The sequence below is a fragment of the Paramormyrops kingsleyae genome, chromosome 12 (genome assembly GCF_048594095.1).
Source record: "Paramormyrops kingsleyae isolate MSU_618 chromosome 12, PKINGS_0.4, whole genome shotgun sequence".
NCBI lineage: Eukaryota > Metazoa > Chordata > Actinopteri > Osteoglossiformes > Mormyridae > Paramormyrops > Paramormyrops kingsleyae.
In genome coordinates this window covers 12,158,322-12,179,047 of record NC_132808.1, presented here as the reverse complement: position 1 = coordinate 12,179,047, position 20,726 = coordinate 12,158,322, and the positions used below count along the sequence as shown (strand labels likewise).

At 44.4% G+C, this 20,726-nt stretch overlaps 1 protein-coding gene across 1 annotated transcript in view; it reads left to right on the top strand.

Annotated features, from left to right (window-relative positions):
- Nucleotides 1–20,726, top strand: part of gba2 (glucosidase, beta (bile acid) 2) — a 22,661-nt gene extending 1,935 nt beyond the window's left edge. The window contains exons 2-17 of the mRNA XM_023825414.2: nucleotides 423–514; nucleotides 687–802; nucleotides 1,695–1,913; nucleotides 5,164–5,403; nucleotides 5,556–5,658; nucleotides 7,164–7,317; nucleotides 8,930–9,055; nucleotides 12,226–12,410; nucleotides 12,507–12,611; nucleotides 14,681–14,788; nucleotides 15,151–15,302; nucleotides 15,484–15,590; nucleotides 16,952–17,094; nucleotides 18,263–18,378; nucleotides 18,469–18,660; nucleotides 19,527–20,726. Coding sequence (XP_023681182.1) covers nucleotides 423–514; nucleotides 687–802; nucleotides 1,695–1,913; nucleotides 5,164–5,403; nucleotides 5,556–5,658; nucleotides 7,164–7,317; nucleotides 8,930–9,055; nucleotides 12,226–12,410; nucleotides 12,507–12,611; nucleotides 14,681–14,788; nucleotides 15,151–15,302; nucleotides 15,484–15,590; nucleotides 16,952–17,094; nucleotides 18,263–18,378; nucleotides 18,469–18,660; nucleotides 19,527–19,757 — 2,389 coding nt within the window. The 3' untranslated portion in view covers nucleotides 19,758–20,726. The remainder of the gene's footprint in view (nucleotides 1–422; nucleotides 515–686; nucleotides 803–1,694; nucleotides 1,914–5,163; nucleotides 5,404–5,555; nucleotides 5,659–7,163; nucleotides 7,318–8,929; nucleotides 9,056–12,225; nucleotides 12,411–12,506; nucleotides 12,612–14,680; nucleotides 14,789–15,150; nucleotides 15,303–15,483; nucleotides 15,591–16,951; nucleotides 17,095–18,262; nucleotides 18,379–18,468; nucleotides 18,661–19,526) is intronic.

Genomic DNA, 20,726 nt, shown 5'->3' with positions numbered 1-20,726 from the left:
CTATCCTCTATGATGGTTTCTCTCCCTTTGCTCCATAATCGGACCCGTCGGTGGGGCAGACAGACAGGAGGATTCCTGCCTTTATCGCTTAATCCCCTGTTTCTGTCTGTGTGACTGTTTTGCTGCTCTCTGCCAGCTGGCTTCTGATCTGCACTGGGATTGTTTGGGTGGCTGAAGGCCTTTGAAACAGCTGGGGCAGCACTCAGTGAAGTGTGTGCTTTGTGAAGGACAGTGGGGGGGGAGGGGTTGACACTGTGCACTGTGTTCAGCATAATGACGGCCGCAGTGAGTCGCTAACTCTGTTAACGGGAGAGACAGGCAACTGCAGAGAGGCTTGTTTTTTTTAAAAAGCCGTGCCTGTTCAGTTAACCTGGGTGTACTGTGAACACGCCCCCCTGACCCCCGCTGCCGTGTGCTTGCAGGTACCTAAAGTGGTGGTACCGGAAGACCCAGGTGGAGAAGAAAGCCCCCTTCATTGACATGTTCCGCGCCCAGCCCTTGCGGCAGATCTATGGTAGGTCCGACTCGCAGGCGTGGACTCCTTACATTTTACAGATGTGAATGTTTATCTTCGTGTCAGTCTTCCCATGTGTAAACAGGTGCTTGGTAGGGTAACACCGCAGGCTTTCTGGTTACGTGGTGCCGCCCCCGAGGCATCTCCGGCGCACTGACGCTGTCTCTCACAGGTGCTCCATTGGGTGGCATTGGGGGAGGTACCATCACCCGTGGCTGGAGGGGGGAGTTCTGCAGGTGGCAACTCAACCCTGGGATGTACCATTACAAGACAGTCATCGCCAATCAGGTAGGCATCTGCTGGTGAGAACAAGAGGCCGAGGGCTGCTTTCCAGGGGTTCAATTATTTGAGTAAGCTCTGTTCAGTTATACTTACGGTGAGGGTAGGTGTTGGGGACAGGTAACAGGATATGGTGACAGGTGAAGCGTGTTAGATGAGAGAAGAGAACTGCTGGACTGTGGTGGAGCCTACTGGCACTGTGTGGTCACAGTCTGCAGATTAGGGGGGGTGTGGATGGGACTGTGCTTTAGTTGGGGATTATTGTCATTAACGAAAACTAAAACACCACGAAACATTTCTGCAAACAAAACAAGATGCCAAAATAAAATAAACTACAACTAAACAAAAACTAAGTGTTGCTAACTGAAATAAAATATAAACAAACGTCGAATACGTCATCATTTTTTAAATAACCTTTAGCTAAATTAATTACTTATCTTTAGCATTAATAATATCTGGAGCATGTTTTGCCTATTTTGAAGGCATTAGTAAGGTGCCCTCTGTATTCATGTAGGATTCTCTAAAGATCACACACATAAAATAGCTCTAAAAGTTTCACTCTATTCCTAGAAATAAAATTACTGAAACTTAAATTGAAACTAAAATATAAAAAAATAAACAGAAATATATCTTTAAAATGAAAAAAGAATAAAACCACACTGAAAACTAAACTGCATTTCAAATACAAATTACATTTAAAAAATTCGATGTGCAATAAAATTGCGCTGTAGTGTCAGCTGGCCCTAAATTTCCCCGTAAAGTGACTCTAGGTGCTGATGCCGTGTGTCGGCAGGAAGGACCCAGCAATGATCTTCTCTAAGCTCGCAGTGTTGCTGTTGGTGTATGTGACACATTGTCTTATTTTTCATGCTTTTCTCTTTTGCTCCTGCTCACCCCTCAGTTCACTGTGTGTCTGCGGCGGGGGGGGCGGACCGTGTACCAGCAAGTACTGTCAGTGGAGAGGCCCCCCACCCTCCAGGGCTGGAACTGGGGCTTCTGCGGCCAGTATGCCTTCTACCACGCGCTGTACCCGCGAGCCTGGACCGTCTACCACCTGCCGGGCCAGAACGTCACACTCACCTGCAGGCAGGTGTCGCCCATCATCCCGCACGACTACCAGGTAACCCGAGCCTCCTGCCCACCTGCCCATCTTGCCCATCCTGCCCATCCTCCCCGCCTGCCCGTCCTGCCTGTCCTGCCCACCTGCCCGTCCTGCCCGCCTGCCCGTCCCTGCCTCCGTTTAGGCACTGGGCGGCCTATTTGTGTCCCAGGATGTCAGAGGGGTGGGGCACGTCTGCTAGTGCGTCTAGGACTCTGACCTGAGGTGAATATTTCTGTTTGCCAGTTGTGCTGGTGCCCGTATCCGCCCTGAGGATCCTCGTAGGAGTTACTGTTTTGGGTGTATCGTGTACGGACAAGGGTGTCAATACCTGCTGACTTCTGCTACAAAAGAGGCAATAGCTCGGGGCCTGCATACTGGGAAAGGTTGTCTGGTCAGATTCCACAGGGTTTCTGCTTTTGTACCCAAATCCTGGGATCATGCATTGGTCCAGTGAATATTCAGTATTGTGCAAAAGTCTTAGGCAGGAAAGAAACCGTTTAAGGCAGCTTATTGGAATAGTAAGTGCTTATTTGTATGGAAAAAGAAACAAGATTAGAACATATGCACATTAACAGAAACAAAAAACTATCAAGAATTTCTTCTGCACTCCAAAAAGTTACTGTTATCTTGTTAGCTAGATGAACACCACTAAAGTTCCCAAACCTCTCCTTTGGGGCACCCTAGTCATTCCATGCATTTGTTTAATTTGACCACCAGCTCAATTAATTAATTAACCTAAGTAGTTAAATAAATGAGGTATCGATTAACCAAAAAAGATGGAGTAGCAGTTGAGTCAAGAATTTGTGGGTGTGTTGGACATTTGTTGGGGTGACTTTAGCAGAGGTTTTGAAATGGCTAAGCTGACGTTCCTTGTTAGACATAATATAATACTTTTATACCAACATGAAAATAATTTAAATATAATTTTCTTTGACTGCCTATGATGTTTGCACAGTATTGTATACATTTATAATATTTTATATGAGTAAGTTACACCGGATAAAACTCGACTGGGCTACAGAGTTGGCCCGTCACAATAATCATGTTATCGACTTACTGCATCAGTATATGGACATGACCTTGATCATTTTTTCTGTCCTCATATTGGCAAATTGTGTTTATGTGTTTGTTTGATAAGAATGATTGCCCCCGACATTGCAGCTAGTCACGCTGAGTTTGCCCTCCCGTCTGGTCTCTGTGTGATAGGCATGGCTCAAGTGTGGTTATCATCCCACGTAGATGTGCCACATAACACAGTGCCAGACCTTCCATGTTCATACTTCTAGTACGTTGCCGTCAGGTCTGTGGTGAGGCTGTAGGACACAGCTGCTCTTTAATGGTCACATTTATGAAGTGTGGTATGGATGTTATAAAAATAAGTAAGAATTTTGCCAAAACACTAGGTGCACTTTGTGCTAATGGTGTATAAGGCAGGGTTGTTATCATTAACAAACACATTTCCATGAAAAAATAATCAGAATCTGAATCAGAAGACTTTATTAATCCCAGAGATACTAAAGATAAAAAGATACTAAAGATAATAAGATACTAAAATAAAATAATTACAACCTATCAACTATGTATATTGCTACAAAACCAACTGCAATAAAATAACAAATGTCAAATACTTTGCATTACCATTTTTAAATACTGTTTAGCTAAAGTGATGATTTGTTTATCTTTGGGCCTCTCATGCAGTGAACCACAGAAATACCCAATGGAACTACATTGTGACATTTTGTAATATCCAGCAAAGTCCTACAACTTTCTGTCTGTCCCTAGAAATAAAATTACTGAAATCTAAAGTAAAAAATGTAACAACTAAATAGATTTACATCTTTAAATTAAAGCTAATGAAACTACACTTTAAAAGGAGCCCTAAACTGACTTTAATATGTCATACATGTTACTTTCTTCTACTTATTTCTTCTACCTGAATTTTCTTAAGAACTACAAGTACTTTTCTCTTTGAAAGGGTGTGCTTGCATTATTATATTATTACATTGTCATTATATCAGTGGCATAAAATGGTCTAAGGGCTGCCACTAATGGCTATTTTTCTGTGGATTAATCTATTGACTCTCTTACAGATTGGTCGATTAATCGAAACGATTAATTTTCCTCCAGAAAATCAAACAGACCTTTAATTTAAGTTAATTTTATTTTGACAACAACAACCTGTATGTTATTGCAGGACTTTAGATAATGGATGTCGGCTTTTCGGTACTATACGGCATTATTTTTGCGCACAATTCAATAAGCAAATTAGGGGTATGACTAAAATATTAATGAGATGTGTATTGTGATGCCTAAAAGTTCGGCGTATCCTTATGCTTATTAAATTCACTTATGGGAGCACCACTTGCTAGTGTTTTGGTAAATCATGGACGCGATAATCACTGAAGTGGCGGTGAAGAAAGGGACATTGTGGCAGCCACAATATCTTTTTAAAGAGGAGATATTGTGGATAAACAGGGTAAATGTTGGTGGTGTGGTGCTGCTTTTCGCTGATTAATGTCTGACACTTTTTTTTTGGTAAATAGTTTTACTTCAGTTCAAAAATTATTTTCTTTTATTTGGTGTCCGTTTTTGTTTCGGTTTTAGTTTATGATAATAACGCTGGTCCCAACTCCCAATAAGCCCAATGTATACAAACGCACAGTGGCACTGTCAATCCACGTAGAATAAGCCCAGATTTTAGCCTAAACATTTCCTCAAACACTTATTCAATGGAGATTCTAAGGGAGCAGGAGGACAACTTTATGGCTTTAATAATGAGTGTATTTAGCAGCTACCAAAAACAAGAGATATTAAGCTTTCCATATTAGCAGTAATTTAATAAACGTGAATGGACAACACTTACTATGGTTTTGCTTATTGTGGTCCAGAATAGCACCAGGATGTTTCCTCTTCAAGTGCTTGTGCATAGCACTAGTGCCCCTGTAGTATGCCATCGAACTTTGCACAGTGTAAAACCACCTTTTTGTTTTGTCATAATATGAACTGCTCCTATAATTAGGTAGTAATATTAAAGGAAAACATTTGTTAATGGATTGAAGCATTTTAGAAATCGACTACGTCGACTAATCGCAGCAGCCCTAGTCTTAGAATGACAATAATATAATTTACCGTAATTATTTCTCGGACAATATATCGTCCAACAAATGTAGTTATTGTGACAGGCCTACTACAAAGTCAGCATAAGATTGTCCCCCATTTTCACTTGGTTGCCGTTTACTTTAGCCCGTTACCTGTCCTCTTCCCCCAGGACTCCAGCCTCCCCGTGGCTGTGCTGGTATGGGACATAGAGAACAGGAACGACTATGCCCTGGACGTCTCCATCATGTTCACCATGACAAACGGCTCTGGTTGCAAAGATGACAAGAGCGGTGGGCACTGGAATGAACCATTCTGCCTGAAGAAGGAGGGGGAGTCTGTATCCGGAGTCCTGCTGCATCATCGCACCCCTGTCAACCCCTACACCCTGTGCATCGCAGCCCGAGAACAGGTTGGACACCTACAGAGCAGGCGTGAATGTAGCTGCGAGTATGGCTGAGAGGTTACTATGACAGTGAGAGCAGCAAGGAATGGACTGAAATGAGGAGTAACGGATGGAAATTGCAGGCAAGTGATTTTGGTTTTGTGGTTGGTGTTTGTCAGGCTGACAGGACCGTAAGCCACCAGACTGCATTCAGCCCCCGGGGCACCTGCGAGGAGCTCTGGAATGATCTCATCACCGATGGACGGCTTGATTCACCAGCAGGTGGGTCATTCTCACAAACTCATTACTGTAACATGGCAATTTTGAAGACAGACTCAAATTATGCAACTCTATTGTCTAAACTTACGATTTTGCTACTAGGGTCGTTAATCAGTTTTGCTCTATTACCATTTATTTCTGTAATAAACAAAAGTATTTAATCAAATCTAGGGCAAGAATTGCGGAGAAAGAAATTACCAAACTGACAAAACAAATTGAGCAAAAAATATACGTCTTATATACTTACACATCGATTGTTTATTTTGAGTTACATGCAGTTAGGTTGAAAGATTTAAAAACATTTTATCTAGTTTTGGTGACGATATTTGGCTACCTTTTTGGGGGGAACAGTTTTTTTTTTTTGTTTTTTTTTTTTAAAAGAAAATCAATAAATCAGAGCATCAATGACAATTTTAATAGGTCTAAACACTGTATTTCATCGTTAAAAATGAAGTGAGAATAAAAAAGTGAGAATGACGCAGGTGGGCAGGAAACGCAGGTCACTCTGACATGGTACCTTCACCATAAGCCTATAAAGCAGGTCTGTCGGCATGCCTGTGGTGATTGAGCCGTAACTTAAGATATGTGAATGCATATTCTACTTGTAGATTGTACGTTTATTTTATAATTAAATAAAACCCGGCAAATCTGTCCAACAAAAAAGGACAAGTTTATTTCTAAAGGACATGTTAAACGACCAAAGTTGATATATAATTACATTTTCCTTTTGGAAAGTCCAAGATATCATGCTCCGGCAATATAAATAGATGAGACTTCTGCAGGGATTTGAAAGTTTCTACTGATTGGGCAGTTTTGATATGTAACATCAACCTGTTCCAAAGGGTAGGAGCCACCATCGCAAAAGCATGATCACCTCTACTCTTATACGTAGATCTAGGAACATCTAGAACCATCAGTCTGGAAGACCTAAGATTTCTAATCGGGGTATGGAGGTGCAGAATTTCTGCCAGATATGTTGGTACAAGACCATTTAAAGCTTTTAAAGCAAACGGTAGTAATTTAAAATCAACCCTGAAATGGACGGGAAGCCAGTGGAGTCAGACCAAAACTGTGGCCAGTACTATGAAGTGGGGTTACTGGCTTATTGCGGTAACTTGTTGGATTTAAGGTACCACAGTTTAAATGGACTAAATATTCGCTCCCTTACATTTTGCCCAGACTACCTTAAATCTGCCAAGTTGCCCCGATAAGCCAGTAACCCCGCTTCGTAGTTCAGGCCACTGGTGACATAGGGTCTCACCTTTTCTTTCCCGTCTAGACACATGACGGCGGTTTGGACTAGCTGCAAGCAGTGAATGGATGATTGATCCATGCCCACAAACAGAGAGTTGCAATAGTCAATTTGCAATGTATATAAGGCATGAATCACTTTTAAGAAGTATTTAAATGAAAGATAAGGCTTCACTTTGTATATAGTATATAGAATGTTCACTAAGACCCCGTAAGACCACACAGACTGCACTCATAATGGGAAATGCTGTCTCCAGGTCCTAGCCCCCCCACCCAGAAGGGGGAGAAGGTGGCGGCGGCTCTGGTGGCCGGCTGCAGCGTCTCGGCACTGGGCCACGGTACCCTGGAGTTCTGCCTGGCGTGGGACATGCCCAAAATCACCTTCGGCTCCCGCGAGAGGCAGCACGTCAGGTATGGGGCATCGACCGTCCTCATCCCACGTGTTCCTGTTTTATCCTCTGGGCTGGATGGGGGTTTTATCACCCATGTGATGCTGAGAAAGTCATTCATCAGAATCAGGTGTCCAGCTGCCAAACCCCAACCATGTTTTCTGGTGCCTAAACAGCTGGGAATCAGTGTAGAACTGGTAGGAGGTCAGTTGATTTACAAGCAGGTGGTTCCAACGGAACTTACTGTTTTCCAGAATGTATCTTTTGCTTGATGGTCCACTAGGAGTCACCAGGACTGGAGACCACCATCATCTGGGTCTCTGGGAAATCTCCATTACCTCGTTTCCACCAACATGATGCTGGAGCCAGTACTTGACTTTTCCCCAATCTGGAACTGGTTCTGTGCTTTTCCAACGCAAAAAACTGGCCCTGTGCCAGAAAAATGACTCCAGCGTGGCAGAAAAGCTGGTCTTATCTGGGACCGTAACGTCAGCAAAAGTGGGACAGGCTATCACATCCAAGCCTTCTGCATAGCTGGAAAATTCAAGCTATAACCAGTATTGGTTTGCCAGCTTATTAGTGGAATAACGTTACATCATTTTTTTATTCTGTGGAAAATGAAAGATCGATTTTCTGGCTAGATTTAATAATAAAGAATAAACATGTTACAGGTCAAATTAGTTTTTGTAGCACTCAAGTGGCGAACAGATCATGAGGCAGACGGCAAAGTTCAGTTTTTAGCAGACTCATTTTATTGTGCAGTCCTTAAAAGGACAGCGGTAAAACTGTGAGCGAAAATAAACTCCCACACACAGACAGTGACATACAGTCTTTAAGGAGACAAAAGTGGATACTGGCAATAGAGACAAGCTCAACAAGTCCAACTCTGAAAACAGACGTAAACTAATATTTTTCAGTTTGGCAGTTATAGAAACTTAAAATCTGAAACAGATCAAAATAAATCCAAAAATGTAATTCCTATGAACTTTTACTTCACTTTCACTTTTGCCTACATAACATGTCTGTTCTATGTCTTTATTTTAAACTGGTGGAAATATGGACAGGTTCTCAAAAGGCACTGGGCGAGAACCAGCCCAGTACCAGCTCCGTGTTGGTGGAAATAAGGAATATATGTTTGGGTCCTAATTAAGTGTTTTACGTCTGCTGATCTCTAGTCAATTTAGTGCCACTTTGTAACTGCAAAGTAATATTTGTTTGAATTGAGTCTGGTTCGATGACCCAGTTTGCCTGTAAACGCGTGAATTTTGTGCATTGCAATGTATTCAGGGGCTCTCGTGTTTACACTGGGAGGTCCCTTGGTGGCAGACCATTTCAGTGAATCTGTCTTTGTCACCACCTAACGATGTGGTCCAACTCCCTGATTGTGAAGGGAAAACAAGGGGTTGGTCTGCATTCCTGCTAACGGTGGAAAATCAGTGCTCGTACACTGGCATGGATGGGTGTCCTCTGCTCTTACACAGTGAAAGCACAGGGGGACGTGCTGGGGAGATACTTAATGCAAACTCCAGCATACGACATTGTCTCCCCATGGGTATCCTTAAGGGGCAGCAGTTTCTGTCCAAGGCTCTAGTGCCTGGTGCTGATGTCACTGTGTGTATGCGTGTGTTTTGCAGGAGGTACACACGGTTCTTTGGCGCTGAGGGCGATTCGGGGCCCACATTGTGTCACCATGCGCTCACGCACTACAGGGACTGGGAGAGGAGCATTGAGGCATGGCAGAGGCCTATCCTGCAGGACAGGTGAGCTGGCTGAGCACGCATGCGGACACATGCAGCACCTGCACCGTTATCACGCATGCGGACACATGCAGCACCTGCACCGTTATCACGCATGCGGACACATGCAGCACCTGCATCGTTATCACGCATGCGGACACATGCAGCACCTGCATCGTTATCACGCATGCGGACACATGCAGCACCTGCATCGTTATCACGCATGCGGACACATGCAGCACCTGCACCGTTATCACGCATGCGGACACATGCAGCACCTGCACCGTTATCACGCATGCGGACACATGCAGCACCTGCATCGTTATCACGCATGCGGACACATGCAGCACCTGCACCGTTATCACGCATGCGGACACATGCAGCACCTGCATCGTTATCACGCATGCGGACACATGCAGCACCTGCATCGTTATCACGCATGCGGACACATGCAGCACCTGCATCGTTATCACGCATGCGGACACATGCAGCACCTGCACCGTTATCACGCATGCGGACACATGCAGCACCTGCATCGTTATCACGCATGCGGACACATGCAGCACCTGCATCGTTATCACGCATGCGGACACATGCAGCACCTGCATTGTTATCGTCAGTATTGTCTAGGGATGCACCGATGTGACTTTTTCAGTGCTGATACTGATAATGATGTCTGGGCTTTGGGTATCGTCCAATACTGAGTACTGATCCAATATCAGTGTTTGTTTAATAAGCTGTGTGCTGTCCTCTACCCCCAACGCCTTGCTGAAGTTGACAGCCAGAATAAACTCCTCTCCAAATACCACGTTGACAAGAGGTTCCAAGTTCATTCTTTATCGTAGTCAGTTGAAGTATTGTAAAAACTAAAAAATAAACATATGATGCTATTAAAAGTAACTAAACAATGATTAACATCCACCTTTACATGACTGATAATTTACGTTAACCAAGATTTTACATAATTAGTTCTTTTAGAAACATTCACACTAAATACACATTCATGTCAAACGTTTTCGGGTAATGCTTCTAATTAACATAAATATGCATTATAATGTAAATGACATACCAACGATGCCTCCAAAGACTGGCACAAAAATTAGAGTAGCTGAAAAACATGGGAGAAAACGATGCTTGCTCATCCGAACAACCAAGGACGTTCACTGATGACATCATTAAAGATAGACACATTAACAAAACATTGTTGCTGTTCCTTAAACTACCAGTAGATGGCATCAAAAAACAACATATCTGTGGTTTTACCTCACTACCAAATAAATGGTTACAGAACAAGCTGTATGTCTCACTGTGTGGAAGAGACTGGGATCATGTTTTTATGTGTAAGGCAACATCAGGCTTGACTTAAACAATGCTTTCCTAACTTTGCAAAACAAAATGTAACGAATACATAAATAATTCAGTACATTTATATTTAGTATACATTCTTATAAGAACAATTCAGTAAATTAATATGTATATTCAGCTCTGGAAAGAGATCACAGCAAAATTATCAGTTTCACTCATTTCTCAATTTATGGGTATGTGTCTGTGTAAAATATAGATTTTTTTTTAACTGCAGCCTGGTTCTCCTCTGTTTCTCATTAATGTAGGGCTTCTTCCTTGCTTTATGGGACTTCAGTCCTGCTTCTAGGAGCCTGATATGAACTGTCCTAGCAGTGCACTTCACACCTGCACTTAATGCTTCCCATTGCTTTTGAAGGTCACTTGATGTTATCATCTGATTCGTGGGAAACTGTCGAATAAGTTGACAGTCATCTCTGGCGTTAGAATGTTGCTTCCTCCCTTTACCTGCCTGGTTCCTGGTCGTTCCCAGTGTCTCCTGTTTCACATTGTTCTTGTGTACTGCTGTCTTAGAAACTCTGAGCCTGGAAGCAGCCTGCCTCGCAGTGTAGCCTCTGCCAGCAGAACCAGGATTAAACCAGGACTTAGAAATGCAGATTTTTTTTTTTTTAATATGGAGCAGTCTCAATTTTTTCCAGGCCTGGCTATAGGTTATGTGAGCGGAGGGCATGTTGCCTGCTGGCCGGCTATGGATTTCCGGAATATAGTGCATATAGTTTTTTTGGTGGGGTTTTAGATCAGAGGTATTTTCAACAAGTGCATCACTGCACCAGTGCATCTGAGTCACCCCCCAAATCACCACGGGTACCTGTCACATTGGATACATGCATCTATGCAGGTGTCTGACTGCTTCGCTGTATTTTAATATACTTGGCAGAAAATATTAGCCATTGTGCTATGATCTGGTATAAATAAATCCCAGAGCGATGTCCGCATATTTACAGTCAAGGCCAGCGGGACAATGACCCCAAACATACCTCTAAACGCACCCAGAAATGGTTGAAGACAAAGCGCTGGAGAGTTCTGAAGTGGTCAGCAATGAATCCGGATCTAAATCCAATTGAACACTTGTGGAGAGATCTCAGAATTGCTGTTGGGAGAAGGCACCCTTCAAATCTGAGAGACCTTGGAGTGGTCGAAAATTCCAGTTCAGAGGTGTAACAAGCTTGTTGATGGTTATAGGAAGAGATTGGTTTCAGTTATTTTTTCCAAAGGGCGTGCAACCAAATATTTTGTCCGGCTCAGTTTTTGACTTTTGTGTGAAATTATGTCAAATTTGGCTTTTTTTGTGTTCCATTGCACATAAAGGAAATAAACGTGTATACCAAAACACTTGTAATTGCAGCAATTTTCTGGAAGAAATGGTGCATTTTCTGGAAAAATTCCAAGGGTGCCAATAATTTCGGCCATGATTGTACCCAAGTACCACTGCAACCTATAATGCACAGCTTGGTGCACATTAACCTGCTTGTCCCATGGTTATTTGGCTTACACGTTTGTACTTGAAAACATTATTTCCATGTTTACAAACGAAAACAAATTTATTAGTAAAGCTACCATTTAGGTTTGGGCACCTCAGCCTACTACTATTAAATATTTTAGTTGTATACGTCCCAAGCCACTGTTAGTTAGTTCTGTTGTAATCTGTTGCAGATACTGCATAGAACTTGTGGTCGTAGCAGATTCAAACGTGAAATCCCATGGATCTGACCCATTGTCCCTGATACCCAATCTGGCTTTTTGAGTCGGTATCAGACCGATATCAGTGTCTTTGCATCCCAAATATTGTCAGTCTTATTGTAATTGATGTGATTCCACGCTACACCCCCCAGCTCCCTGCCCTCCTGGTACAAGTCTGCTCTTTTCAACGAGCTCTACTTCGTGGCGGATGGTGGCACGGTCTGGGTGGAGCTTCCCGAAGACGGTGACATCAGTGGGGGCGTGCGCACCGAGGATGGGGGACTCCCCGCTCAGCCGCATGTCGTCAAGGAATACGGGCGCTTCGCCTACCTGGAGGGTGAGCACCCCCACCCCCCGGCGGGGTCCGTAGTGTCTGAGGGGTGGGAGTGGGCGGCTGAGTGGGCTCATAGTGACGCTGCCCCCCTCTTCGCAGGCCAGGAGTACAGGATGTACAACACCTACGACGTCCACTTCTATGCTTCCTTCGCCCTCATTATGCTGTGGCCCAAACTGGCTCTCAGCCTGCAGTATGATATCGGTGAGTCCTCCCGCATGCTCTCACGCGTCCATGCTCTCTCACCCTCTCACACTCTCTCACATGCTCTCACACCCTCTCACACTCTCTCACATGCTCTCTCACCCTCTCACACTCTCTCACATGCTCTCTCACCCTCCCGCATGCTCTCACGCTTCCATGCTCTCTCACCCTCCCACATGCTATTGTGCGCCGTCATGCTCACAACATCTCACTCACACCTTTTCACACCCCCTTCACACACACACACACACACACACACACACACACACACACACACTCTCACATGGTCTTGCATTCTTGGACATGTTCTCTCACACTTTTCACACATTCTCTCGGACATAAGTTCTCCCACACACACGTTCCCACACACACTCGATCTCACCCTCTCACTTACGCTCTCATGCTCTCACAAGCTCTCACATTTATTCACACGTTCACACTTGCCCACAAGTTCTCAAATGCTCTCGCGCACTCACTCACTCACTCACCCACCCACTCACACTCACTCATACTCACACATACTGTCAAATGCTCTCACATGCTCACAAGCTATCATACACTCACTCTCACACCCTCTCACTCACTCTGACACTCACTCATACACTCTTGCATTCTCTCACACATGTTCACAAGCTCTGACACTCTTTCATATGTTCACTCTCATACTTACACCCTCACAAGTATTCACATGCTCACGTGCTCTCATACTCTCACACACACTCATATATGCTCTCACACACACTCATGTGCTCTCATACTCTCTCACATGAACTCACACACTCATACACTTTCACTCGCATGCTCTCACACATCTTGCTCTCATATTGCCTGCGATTCAGATTTTCAAAGTATCCAAATCATTTTGCCAACTTTGCCAGAGTGTTGTTTTTACATGGGCTCCAGTGGGGAGCAGAGCATATGAGCGGAGCGTGAGCGAGGAGCGGAGCGTGAGCGAGGAGCGGAGCGGGCGGAATTTGGTCAGAGCGCGGAACGGTTTTTTAATTAAGGCTGGAGCGGTCGCTCTGTCTCACTCCAATTTTGCTCCGATACTGCTCACATTACGATTCTGAGGCGTGCCCAAATCTACCCAGAATTCATCTGTACAAGACTGTTACACAAATTGGCTGAGATGGAATTCACAAAGTATTTCACAAAGGAAACTGATAGATCATACAAGTGTCCTAATCCTATCAAACGTATAGATGGCAAGAATGTACAGCAAGAACAACAATGTGGTGAAACTGTTTCAGTGAGTAAAGATTCACTTTGGAATCACTTTTCTCAGAAACATGAGAGTGTGCTATGCGAACAGGCGGAAGCCAGAGCAAAACGTGAGCAAGTTTTATATGGTTGTAGCATATCAAGTCTATAAAGTGAATATTGGTAATCAAATAAATTAGGTTTGTCATTCAAAGTAGGTCTAATAGGATCTTGTAATTTCACGTAACGCTGTCAGTGAAATTTTATTTTATAGAGACGCAGCAGTAGCATCAACAGAAAAAAATTGAGGAATTTAAAATGTGGATGCTTAGCCTGTATATTCTTTAGGCTATTAAGCCCACTGATTCCTTTATTTTTAAGCCTATTTTGTGTGGAATGCCATTGCCAAACCTGTCCGTTGTTGCCTTTATGTTGCTTAAAAATAAATATTTTCTGAGTGGCAGTGTTGTCGTTGCTCATATTTCTTTATGATATAAGGCTTCGATTTAAGGTGACATTTGTTAGGCATGCAGATTATTTGTCCCTCTTTTAAATTGGAGCGAGCGTGGAGCGATTTCACTGGAGCGGGAGGAAATTTTAGTGGAGCGAGGAGCGGTGTTGAGCGGAGCGACTTAGTGCGAATTAGAGCGGAGGAGCGGGCGGAGCCAACAGCCTTGTGAGCGAGGAGCGAAAATTGTCACTGCTCCACTCCGCTCACATGCTCTGGTGGGGAGGCCATGTAACAGGATCTATCAGGAGGAATTTTGAATGATTATACACCTAAAGAATATAAAAATCACTGGTAGCCGACATAAAACTGTGTGAATCTTGGGCTTGGTTCCACCACCCTGTTCTCCCCCCATTCTCAGCGGGCTGTGTGGTTCAGGAGGATCTCACGGCGAGGCTCAACCTGATGAACGGTCGATACTCCCCAGTCAAGACCCGCAACATGGTCCCCCACGACATCGGAGACCCAGGTAGGCCGCAGAACGCTGCTCCCTCCCTACGGTTGTGTCCCGATGATGCATGTCCTCACCCTGAGTCTTCCAGAGCTCTCTGAATTTCTGTTATATGTGGATCTGTGTCTGACTTTATGAAATTACATTTTTATTAATGATCGACACTAGATGGCGCCATGGATGCTTAGTGGGTATTGCTGTTGCCTCATACTACACATTCATTCATAATTAAAAGTATATTACTGGTAAGATGCAAGTTTTTAAAAAAAATATTAAGAAGCCGTATGTGGAGAACATTTCGTAAATTGGTGTTTTGCTGGTGACACGTGGGCGGAACGTTGTGGTACCGCACTAACAGGCCAGACGCTGTTCCCTCTCAGACGACGAGCCCTGGCTGCGCGTCAACGCCTATCTGATCCACGACACGGCCGACTGGAAGGACCTGAACCTGAAGTTCGTGCTGCATGTGTACCGGGACTTTCACCTGACTCAGGACAGGCAATACCTGGAGGACATGTGGCCCATCTGTCAGGTGAACAGCCAGCGCCCCCATCTGGCGGTGTCGGAGTTCTGCCTGAGGAGAGCAGCTCTTCAGCCCAGATCAACTTTTATAAACCCCCTTTGGTTTTCTTTGCCAGTCACTTCTTAGGCGAGTACCAGTCACGTGGGTACAGAACCAGGTCGACTGACTGATATCCCACCTCACCCCGCAGGCTGTGATGGAGTCGGCGATGAAGTTTGACCTCGATGGTGATGGGCTGATCGAAAACTCTGGCTTTGCTGACCAGACTTACGACGGCTGGACGGTTACCGGGCCCAGGTTGGTGGTTGGGGGTGTGGGGCCGGCAGGCGGGGGGGGGCGACATGTTCTGAAGAGCCACAGCTTCATTTGGGAGGGAGGAGAAGGACCCAAAATCTCTGGCTATGAAATGCCTCGTTCCCACCAATGTGGTGCCAGTGCTGTAAGTTTTCTCAATCCGGCACTGGTTCCACACGTTTCCACTGCAAAAAAATGGCCCTGGGCCAGAAGAAATAGCTCCAGCACAGCACCACAGAAAAGCTGGTCTCAGAATTTGGCACCGTAATGTAAGTGGGACGGGCTATTGCATCCAAACCTTCCACATACCTGGTCAATTCAGTCAACAACTGATATAGTTTAGTCCAGGGGTCTCCAACTCCAGTCCGGGAGAGCTACTATCCAGTAGGTTTTCTATCCTACCTGGCTTCTGATGAGCCACACCTGCTCCTGGTATTTACCTGAGAACAGGTGTGGCTCATCAGAAGCCGGGTAGGATAGAAAACCTACTGGACGGTAGCTCTCCAGGACCAGAGTTGGAGACCCCTGGTTTAGTCTAATATTGCTGGTACCAGCTGTGAAACAACTAGCCAGCTGATTAGCAGAATAATGTTGCTTCGTTTTTTTTATTCTGTGAAAAACGAACAATCAATCTGCTGGCCAGATTTAATAATGAAGTATAAATATGTCCGAGGTTGAATAAATAAAATATTGTGGCAGACAACAAAGTTCAGTTTTTAGCAGTTTTTAGCATTATTGCATGATCCTTAAACGGACAGCAGTAAAACAGCAAGTGAGAATAATCTAACACACTGACGGAGGGGCAAAGAGATTATGAGACGGACTGCGAGGTTTAGTTTGTAGCAGACTCTGCGTGATCCTTAAAAGGACAACGGTAAAACAGTGAGCGAGAATAAACTCTCTCACACACATAGATGGGGGAGACAAAAACGGCTACAGGCAATGAGTCGTACTCTGGAAACTTTTTTTTTTTCCCCAGTTCGGCAAAATAAATAAAAAAAAACGAAATACAGAATAACCTTTACTTTCAATTCCACCTACGTAACATTCCGGTTCCACAGGCAGGTTCTCAAAAGCACCAAGTGAGAACCAGCCTAGCACCATCACTAGCATCAGCTCCGTGTTGATGGAAACGAGGCAAAAGATGCAAAAAGTACATTCAGGGCCTCAGCTGATGAAACCCTGTTTTTGGAATGTTTTGGCATCATTTAAGAGGCTTAATAAAAACTCCAGAATTGCACAAACTATGCAGATAGAATTAAGGTAACTGTCGTGCAGCATTTGGGCCGTGTATGTCTCTGAGTTACTCTAAGCCCCTTCCTCTGACCCGCCGTAATCTTGTAACCCTCTCGTCTGTGTGTCAGTGCGTACTGTGGGGGCCTGTGGCTGGCCTCAGTCTGCGTGATGTGCAAGATGGCCCGGCTGCTGGACAGAGAATCCGTGTACTGGCGCTACAGGGACGTGCTGGACAGGGGGAGTGCTGCCTTTGACGAGCTGTTATGGAACGGTGAGCTGGGGTGGGGCACGATTGGTGGATGTGGACATGGTGAGGTGAGTGGGCGGGGCAGGGTGGTGGGGAGGGTGTAGCCATAGATAAGTGGGTGGGGTTGGGTAGTGGGTTAGGCAGTACTAATGAGGATGGATGGGGCGTGCTGATTGGGTGGGTTACAATATCATTTTTATTGTCCTGAGTGGAGCTGTGTATTTATCGTGAAGTTAGGAGGTTTGTGTAATGCACTTTTCCTGTCTTAAGTTAGGATAGGAACAATGACTTGGGACCTGTTCGTCTGTAATGGGTTTTTTCCTAAATCATATCCTTCCTCTAGTTACCATGGTTACAAACAGTTAAGATAGGCCCCAGGATGGAACAGACAAAACAAAATGACAATTCAATCAACTAGGCAAGATCTTTCTGTTGTGACTTAGTGTCACAACTAGTGCAACCAGTCAGATGTTATGCTTTGTTTAGAGTCAGCCCATTGAGTTTAATGGGTGACTTTGACAGATAATTTTAATGGTTGCTGGTATCATTGAGATTGTTTGAATTACAATCATTTAAATAATCATTTGAATGACAGTATAAAATGTAGTATAAATGATTGTTTAAATTATATTAATAATTTGAATATCGTCACAAAGCCCCCTCCTTTCTTTTCTAAAACTTATTCTTTACCTGACTCCTTTTGAAATGATTTTTATGGACAACAGAGTAATGAACAAGGTTTAGTTTTCATGACAAATAATTAATAATGGCTGGTGGTCCAGCTGTCGCGTAAGAGCCCAGAGTTCACTTACAAAAAGATCTAGGAGAAACATACAAAGGGCCCTGAGGTCACTTCAGGGAAATCCCCACTGTCCCAGCCTGTGATATTAGCGCAGTGTGTAACCCATGAGGATGAATACGATTCCCAGTCCCACTTCACCTCAGCCTGTGATATTAGCGCAGTATGTAACCCATGAGGATGAATGAGATTCCCTGTCCATCATAGCGGCTGCAGGCTAAACCTGAGGGCTGTAACTTATCCTAGTTCTGCATTGGTCCTGCTATGCTTGTTTAACAACCTGGTCTTTCACTTGTTTTGTCTCCATAATGAACACAGAGCCCTGGCTCATCTGTTGGATGTGGATTGTGGATATTTGTAACCCCGCCCCTGTTGTTGTTCTCCTGCTGATAGGTCAGTACTATAACTATGACAGCAGTGGGCGGGACCTCTCCAACAGCGTGATGTCAGACCAGTGTGCCGGTCAGTGGTTCCTACGGGCGTCCGGCCTTGGTGAAGGGGAGTACCAGGTCAGTCCCTTTGAGTGTGCCCTCTGCGTCACTCAGTGAGTGTGGTGGATACCCCCTCCCCTGCCTCACCCCCTCTCCCACCCCCCACAGGCCTTCCCGGTAGAGAAGGTGCATCGCGCCCTGAAGTCCGTCTTTGACCTGAACGTGTTGCGCTTTGCCGGGGGCCGGATGGGGGCTGTTAATGGCATGCGTCCGGAAGGCGTTCCTGACCGCTCCAGCGTCCAGTCGGATGAGGTGTGGGTGGGTGTGGTCTACGGACTTGCTGCTACCATGATTCATGAGGTGAGTGAGTTGGTGTTTTGTCACGTTTGATTGCATTTACATCTCAGGTCCACAGTAAATAATAAGTGCTGATAGAAAGACGCCTGAAAGCGGGAGTAATAAAACGTTAGCGGATGTGTGGCTTAGTGTAACAATGGCAGAGAATGGGCAGCACTGCCAGCCTAATGACCCACTCAGGGCTCGTACAGTCAGGAAAACCTGGGAAAATCATGGAATTAAGAAATCACATTTTCCAGACCTGGAAGAGTTATGGAAAATAAAAAATATCAAAGTTTTGGGAAAGTCATGGGGTTTTAGAGAACTACATTTTTTGAAGTATAACACTGTCTCTCCCGAGCAGTATCTTGATTATACTGTCGTGAGTATGGAAGGCCGTGAGTATGGAAGGCCGTGAGTATGGAAGGCCGTGAGTATGGAAGGCCGTTGGGGCAGAAAATGAGAGAGAATGCATCTCAACACTGCATTTTTTCCCTATAGACACGATATTTTTCTTCTTTAAAGAGACGGCACTTTCCTAAGGAGCACTGGCATTAAAATACACGTTTAAAAAACAGTGGTGACGTACATTTTTATACTGCATCAACACAGTACAAATGTGTGATTTGTAAAAGGTCTTTCAGTACTGAGATATACTTAGGCCAATACTTTTCCATTCAAGGACAATGGGTTCAGTCTGTAATCCATTATTAGTTGCTGTATCATGTCTCTTATGTTCTTATTCTTATTATCATATGATGTACACTGTATGTGTATAATATAATAAAGGGAGAAGATATCCTGATCAGGATAAGTGGTTAGAAGGTGGATGGATAGACTCATGGAATATAGAATAAACGGGGGTGTCTGTGTGCCCATTGTCCACCCAGGGAATGGTACAGGAGGGACTCTGCACTGCGGAAGGCTGCTACCGCACGGTGTGGGAGCAGCTGGGCATGGCCTTCCAGACCCCGGAGGCCTACTGCGAGAAGGCCATCTTCCGCTCGCTGGCCTACATGCGCCCCCTCAGCATCTGGGCCATGCAGCTGGCTCTGGAGCAGCGCCGGCAGGAGGGTGACGGGGAGGCCGGTCAGCTCGCTGCGGGCGGTGGAAGCAGCTGAGATCGTATGGGGGGCCATACGGGGAGCCCTGCAGAAATGTCAGAGGACATCACTGTAACTCTGTGAGCTTGGAGTAACTCTGTGAGCTTGGAGAGTCAGACTGTCAAAATCACGTAAACTCAGATTCCTATGAAAACCAGACAGGTTAAGAAGATGATTGGCTGAGTCTAGATTGCCTGATTTATTACTCTGACTGTTATTATTATTACACTTGAATGCTGTAAAGATGCTTAAATGATTTTACAAATGGCATGTATGACACTTTATCACTAATCAAATGCAGGAGTCTTTTATTGCTGTAATATTTAATGTAGCAACGTTCATGACATTAAGGAAGGAAAAATCAAAATAAAAATTGAGAATTTAAGGTGCTGCGTATTTAAGCATGGGTCAGGGTTGCTGAGAGAAACACAGCCCCTGTCACAATGTATGAGACCAAAGGGAATCTTTAAGCTTTTCTCAGCAAAATCGTTATAGTAATGGATGCCTGGCCTGCCTTTATTAAAAAAAAACAAACAAATGAGTTATGCCAAAAATACAATGAGGAGGAAGGAGATGTTTTGGTAGAAAGGCTGTGATTAGTGTTACCGGGTCTTTTTGCAGAGCACTGAGGTGTTGCAGGTCAGTATTAGCAGATCCCCAGGCCGCTATACACCTTTACACAGAACAAATTCTCAACGTTTATCTTTGTTAGAATTCTATGCTGTCCCAAGTGATCTGCAAAAAAGCATCTCAATAGGAAAAAGTATATTTGATAGATTTTTTTTTTTTTTAGTACACCGTATGCTCAAGCATTCTTAGCTGTAAATGCGGATTCGGAGATGGGTGTGAGCATCTGTGAAGGAATATTCCAGAGTAGAAAATGATCAAAATTGATCTTGTAGGGATTAAATTTGTATTTGCATGTGTTTATGTAACTGTGAGGTTCTGAAAAATATAGAAAGTAATAAATTATGTATAATGACATCA